Below are 7,741 nucleotides of genomic sequence, written 5' to 3' on the forward strand. Positions count from 1 at the left end.
TTTTTTATTTTATAAAATAAACCATAAAATTAAACAATAAGACTAGATATTCAAAATTCGATTCACTTCTTATATATCTAAAACTTCATATAAAAACTCCCCTCCCCTCTTTATATATGTAAAAAGAAAATATTAAAAATTCATGGGATTTTATTAAGATAAAACATGAGTGAAACATGGATAAAGAGGAAATACCTAGACTATACATACATCGTGAAGAAGTAGTAGAAACTATTAGAGATTTATCCAATATTATTAGGATAAATCAGGAGAGAAACACGGATATAGAGGATTTATGCCATATTATTAGGATAAACCAGGAGAGAAACATGGATAAGAGGAAATACCTAGACTCTATATATATGTGGATCTTATTAGACCAGCGTGCCATCAATGAATCAGATAAATTTCTAGCAGGCCTTGTGAGTGAAGCCCAAACGATTCATCTCCCTATCATACAATATATACAAATTCTTTTGCTGATAGTTTCCTAGAATAACAGCAGGTCCAGCAGACCCACTGGAACTAGGGACAGAAAAAAATGCCAAGCAGTGAGCGTCTGAGGTCACCGGCACGAAAAAATTGTCGTAAGGCAGTACCATGTGTGAACCACCACTAAAATGGAATGTAATCTGAGGGAATGGAATATGGGCATTGGAACAGAGTCCTTTGGCCACACCAGACACATTGAAACACAAATCAAGGCCAGTCGTGGCTTCAACTTCAGGGGCTCTGGGACTGCAATTAAGAAAAGCATATACATTTGCAATCTCGTAGTAGACTGCATGGGGAAACTGAGTGTACGTAGTGCCCGAATCTATGATGGTTCCACCGTTCCCGTTACTGTCAAATTTGGTTACACTCGAGGGCATGGTCAGGGATACGTTGCCCACACTCACTCTTTCTAGAGCAATGTAATATAATTCGTTGTAGCCCGCAAAAGATGAAGGTGCATGGGACTTATCGAGAAAGGGAGTGTATTTCAAACTCATATCAGTAGGAACTGCCTTGTCACCCAGCACTATCATGCTGCCATTGTTTTGATCGTTAAGACAATACCCGAATTTGTCGCCAATGAGAACACTCAGCTGGGAAGGCAAAGAAAGATTTCCTTTTCCAAATCCTGCAATACCAGCAAACTCTACCGAAGTCACTGAGCATCCGAATCCAAAGTTAGTTATTTGTCCACTTCCGTTTGTCAAAGTCAAGGTGTCAGTCAGTAGATGCCCCATTGTGCTTCCGGAGCCATAGCGAAGTGAAAAGTCTGGACACGTTCCGGAGCACTTGTCTGGACACGTCTGGGAGCTTGCCCCTTCTTCACACACATTTTTGCACTTTGGATCTTCACACTGTACATGCAGAGCAGAGGATGACTTTTTGGGAAGAAAAACTGTGGTGTATCCAGGGCACTCTGTTGTACATGTATAATTAGGGGTGCAGGGTGCCCACACCACATTACTGCCAGTGTCCATGATCACCAATAAATCCTGGGGAGGAGTGCCTACAGATAATTTGATGTAATACTCAGGGAAATTGCTGGGATAGTAGAGAGGCCGAACAACCTCTCTGCCCCCTTGTGTCATGGACCTTGGCCCTGCTCTCAAAGACCTTCTGGTGTGAAGGGTCATAGATATTCCATTACACAACAATATTGCACCACAGAGCTGCAGTGAGAGGATGATCAAAGAGATCAGATTCAAGTTGGAGGCCGCCATGCTAACGATTCTAACACTACGCTATGAATGAATAATGTGATCAATGATGATATAGCATTGAATATAAATAGGCAACATTGAATATTAATATTAATGACTATGGGCCCAAGAGGATTTGGGACATTCTTATCCTCTTGTGCAAATTTGGTCAGGTGAAATGTTCGTAGAGTTTTAATATATTTAGGAAATCTCAGTAATTGTGTAATATCAATGAATAAACAGAATTAAGAGACATAATGGAAATGATAGTAGCCTACTCTATCATGGTTAATGATCATGATGTTTTGTAATTTATACAATTAATAACTTTAATATTTAGTTGGAATTAATTTAATTTCAGATTAAGAATAAAAATAATTTTAATTTTTCTGATATCTATTAGAATAAAAATAAATTTATAAATTTTTTATTTTAATTTTAATTGATTTTAATTTATAATTAATTTTGATTTGGAATTGTTTTTACTTTATAATAAATTAATTGAATTGATTTTAATACTAATCTCAAATAAATAATTAAGAATTAATATCAATATTAATGTTAATTAATAATAATTTTTAATATTAGTATTGATCCTAATTTTTTTTACAAAAAATAACTCAATTAGCTTAATTAATTTTTATTTTATTTAAAAATATATAGAAGGCTTATATTTTAGGTTGAAATTAATTATGATCTATAAATTACCTTGAGGATGAACTACATTAGCTGGCTCTAAATATAACAATGTGATGAATGGGAAAGACTAATATCAATTATGGATCACAAAAGCCTTAGATCTAAAATCAATTTTAATTTAGAATTCTATCAATCTTCTTAAAATAAAGTTTTAAAAATTCTTATAATCTAAAATTAATCTTAATTTAGAATAACTAAATTTTAATTCCAATGATTTAAAAATTAATATCAATATTAGTATTAGTTATTAATAATGTTAGTATTAATATCAGTATTAATATAAATTATAAATTTTGTTTAAAATATATTTAATTATTTTTAATTTTTTTTTTTAATTATTTAAATTATATAAAAACATTTAATTTAGAATTAATCATACTTTAGAAAACTGATTTAGGTAATAATATTAATGTTAATATTAGTATCAATCCAAAAGTTGAAATTTTGATTAGGAATTATTATTGTTATTATATTATTTAATATTATAAATCCAGGGGATAATAATATCAATCTATTGCTTATATTAATATAAAAATTCATATTACTTGGGTATAATATTATTCATAGCTTTTATATTTTTTATATTATTTAAATTTTCACAACTCAAATGTTTATAGAATTTTAACATATTTAGGAAATGTGTATATAATATAATAGAATAGATATATATATATATATATATATATATATATATATATATATATATATATATATATATGATATTGCAAATTTTGTTCCTTTAAATAATCAATTTAATTGTTGTCTTTACAATTTTAAGATATTTAAGAAATGTGTGATTTGATTTTATTTGTTATAATATAATATAATATTATTTATATATATATATATGAATAATATTGTCGTTAAAATAAATGGGTTAAGTTAGATAACGAAATAGTTTATTTAATTATATATATAGTTGACATTTAAATAAATTAGTTAAAATAAATATTAAAATACTGTATAATTTATTTAAATTTAATATTAATATTAATTTAAAAATATAAAAATTAATATACATATTTAATAATAAAATTAATATTTTTTTACTCTTAAATAACTTATTATGATAACTGATATAAAATTATATTATTTCAGATGAACATCTCCAACATTTCTAAATATTTTTGTTAAAGCTAGACAGTAACTGTGAATATTTTAGTTTTTTTAGTAAAAAAAAAGCTATATTATATTTATAATAATTTTTATAATACTACATCTGCGGGATATATTTATCAGATAAAGAACCCAGTAAAGGCCGCCTGTAGGCCCATATTGAGAGATATCACAGGAAATATACCCAGATTTTGGTATGCAAGCCAACATATTGATAGAATATCCGCTTCAGATCACCAAAAAAATAGAATCCATCTCGAGATTATACATAAATATATAAAGGCCTTCTGTATAAAGAAATTATGATGAGAATGACTGATATATAAAAAAGAGGGAAATGAAAGGGTTCATGCTAAAAAAAATAATATGTTATGTACCCAGTAGATAGAAGTCTTGAATATTGTGCTGAAATTTTCCCACTGTTATGGATACTTTCTATAATTTATTTGGTGAAGAAAGGCCTTTTTTTGAGAGAGCATCTGCCTCTCTATTAAAAATTCTTTTGATATGTTGAATAGAATAGTCTTTAGGTGAATTCCAGATAAAAGCTATTCTATCCACCCACTTAGAAAGATGGATATTTTTGATGAAATAGACAAATTTTACATGATCAATTATCACCTTGAAGTCACCATAAATATGCAGACCCTAAATGTTTAAAAAGTCACTAAAACTCAAAAATCCTGCCCAAGCCATAGCCTCTGCTTTATTATTAGTTCCTTTCCTTTCCCAGGGTGCCAAGTGATGTCAATATGCTGGTCCTGGCAAGTAAGAGTTAAATATCAATATTAATACTAGTGCGAGTTAAACAACGTCTGGAGGGGCCCGAATGACGATGGCGGCTAGAGGCACGAGTGACTGCAATCTCTGTCGGAACTTCTGTGGAGCCGAGTGCCAGGGCTGTGGGTCTCTGTCAACTAAGTCACATTTACTGACTTTACGCAGACCTGGCCTGTTTCTGGATTTCTGGCCTTTTTACCATCTTCACTGAAACGGGTAAACTAATTTACTTAATTGGTCTTCGTATAATTTTAGTATTTAGGAAATTTTGATGGAATTGAAAATATGAAGTTAATATCGAAAATTTTGGTATTGAAAATATGAATTTAATTTTTCCTTCCCATCCTATACAAAGCAAGACATTTGTTAAATTTTATGAAGAATCCTAATAGGAATCTATGCGGAAGAGGCCTAGTAGATTGAGATAGCTTCTATGATTGGTTTACAAAACATTAATTTGTCAACTCTATACATACACTTGTTACACTAGACATTAATTAATTTTTCTTTCTTGTGAGGTAACAAGTTCTAATTTGATTTTGTTTGGTTATTTTCTTTTAGGATAAATCATATCTATTTTATACTTTGATTGGTCCTCAAAACTTGAGTGGAAAAGGGATTCTCAATTAGATGGTTTGTTTTAGTAATTATACCCTAGCACTAGAGTGGGGATTTTGAGAAATTCATAAGCATTCCAATGGCCTTTTTGAAAGTATTTAGGTGAATTTTCAAGGGTTGAAGATTACCAAGTTTCCATCTATGAAAATAAGAATGTCATGCACAAAGAGTATGTGGATGAGTTGGCAGTGACTAGTAATGAAAATGCCTTTGAAACATGCCCTATTTTTGGCATAGATGATGATTCTACTAAGGCCCTAAGTGACCAAAAAGGAAGAGTAGGGGTGACAAAGGACATCCTAAATGAACTAGTCAATAGATATCAAAGAACAAGGATGTGCCTCCATTTATCAGAAGATAAAGAAAGGAAGTCTTGATGCAAATTAGAACCCAAGAGATGAAGAAGTGACAAAACCCCAAATGAAAAAAGAGAAGCTTGACATAAAGCCAAATAACCTTTTCAAAGTCTTTACAGAGGTATTTTTTGTATGGGATTTCTTTCCCATGCTTTGTGTGGATCGAGTTGAGGCATTCTTGGGAAAAACTGATAGCTTCAAGAATTTGAGTTAGTGTTTTTGGACTGACAATTTTGTGCCAAGATATGAGAGAAAATTAATTTTTCCTTCCTTTCCATCCCATAAAAATAAAGAAGATAGGGGTTGAATTTTATGAACGATCCTAATAGGAATCCATACCAAAGAGGCCTAGTAGACTGAGATAGATTCTATGATTGATTTACTAAAAATTAATTTGTCAACTCTAGATATCCACCTTTTGCACTAGACATTAATTAATTTTTCTATCTTTTCAAGTAAAAAGTTATAATTTGATTTTGTTTGGTTATTTTCCTTTAGCATAAATCCTATCTATTTTATACCTTGATTTATCCCCAAAACTTGAGTGGAAAAGGGATTCTCAATTAGACGTTTTTCTTGAGTGGTCATGCCCTAGCACTAGGGTGGGGATTTTGAGAAATTCATAAGCATTCCAATGGCCTTTGTGAAAGTATTTAGGTGAATCTTCAAGTGTTGAATATGACCAAGTTTCCATCTATGAAAAAAAGAATATCATGCACAAAGAGTATGTGGATCAGTTAGAAGTGACTAGTAATGCAAATGCCTTTGAAACTTGCCCTATTTTTGGCATCTATGATGTTTCTACTAAGGCCCTAAGTGAACAAAAGGAAGAGTAGGGGTGAAAAAGTGCATTGAATTTGTCCATAGATATCCAAGAACGAGGATGTGACTCCATTTATTAGAAGAGAAATAAAGGAAGTCTTGATGGAAATTAGAACCCAAGACATGAAGGAGTGACAAAACCCCAAATGAATAAAGAGAAGTTTGATATAAAGCCAAATAACCTTATCAAAGTCTTTAGAGAGATCTAATTTGTATAGGATATCTCTCCCATGCTTTGTGTGTGGATTGAGTGGAGGCATTCTTGGGAAAAACAAATAGCTTCTAGAATTTGACTTCTTCTTAGGAACTTGAATTTCTCAAGGGAGATGTATTTGAAAAGGATGATTTTCAAATGATGGAAATTATTATGGATATGATTTTATAAATTGTGTCACATAATTCTATGGGTTAAAATAGGTTAAAGGAGGTAGGATGGTAAACTTTTGGTATGATATCAATTAAAGAAGTATTAAAAGGCGCTTGGATTTACCCAATTGTGTGGGAGAACTTTATGACCTTTATTTGATCACCACATAAAAAATAAAGACAGTCCCAATGGAAAGTTATAGGGAAATAAATAAAGAGAGTCCCAATGGAGTGTTATAGGGAAATAATCAAAAGGCGCTTGGATTTACCCAATTGTGTGGGAGAACTTTATGACCTTTCTTTGATCACCACATAAAAAATAAAGACAGTCCCAATGGAAAGTTATAGGGAAATAAATAAAGAGAGTCCCAATGGAGTGTTATAGGGAAATAATCTTGCCCAAGGATCTTCCCTTTTCGAAAACTATGAAGCACATACTTGAGTAGGCTCTAATCTTAGCCATAAGGTTCTCATTTTCCTCTTTATTTATAAATGTAGGGAAGAGTCCAACCATCTTTAATATTTTTTCAACCATTACTTTGGTTTTCTCATGAAGAATATATTTGAAATGTTTTCAACCTTCTTCATAAATTTTCTTGAAAGTGGAGGTTATGGCTTCACCTTGTCTTTTAATCTCCCAAATGGTTCTTATAGTCTTCTAGCGATTTGTAATCTTAGGAAAGTATTATGTGTTTTAGTGGTGAGATTGAAGTCAGAAATATCTACTCTTCATTAGCCAATCCTTTTATTTATCTAGAAGGATCTTCCATGTTATTTCTTCAAGGAGTCTAAGATATTCTCTATAGTCTACCAACCCATTTTTGGAGATGCTCTAATCAAGATAAGATTTTTTTTTTTGATATCATCTACTATATCTTGATTGTTTTTTTTTCCACTTTTATATTAAAAAATTCAAAGAAATTAAGTTTCTTTGGAAATATATTGATGGGGATTCTAAGGAAGTACAAATGAAGGACCATTAGGCCTACTTGATAACGTCATGAAGAGAGGGCTCTTCAAACCAATTAGGGTTTAACTTATGGCAACTTGGTGGATTTAGGGGATGGGAATCAAAATGACACCAGAATAACCATCTAAAGTGGCCCATTGGCACATTCTAGGGAAAATATTGAGTAGAGATTCATAAATTAGGAAACATACTTGGCCTTTTCACACTTTAGCCTTCTTAGCCCAATTATTTATCTAGAGAGACCCATGTTTTGGGGGAGATGATGTCAAAGAGTCCAAAATAATCCAAATGCTCAATGAGAAAGTCAAGGAGGGTATCAA

The 7,741-nt window shown here is 31.4% G+C and overlaps 1 protein-coding gene across 1 annotated transcript; it reads right to left on the reverse strand.

Moving 5' to 3' along the window:
* Window positions 1-410: 410 nt before the first annotated feature.
* LOC149144193 (aspartic proteinase nepenthesin-1-like) lies at window positions 411-1,715 on the reverse strand. The gene has a single exon (XM_089452060.1). The coding sequence runs from the start codon at window positions 1,713-1,715 to the stop codon at window positions 411-413; it is 1,305 nt and encodes a 434-aa protein (XP_089308186.1).
* Window positions 1,716-7,741: the final 6,026 nt, after the last annotated feature.

This window comes from Pinus tabuliformis, chromosome X, assembly GCF_031772625.1.
Source record: "Pinus tabuliformis cultivar Carrire ecotype Pingquan chromosome X, CPIR1, whole genome shotgun sequence".
Classification (NCBI taxonomy): Eukaryota; Viridiplantae; Streptophyta; class Pinopsida; order Pinales; family Pinaceae; genus Pinus; species Pinus tabuliformis.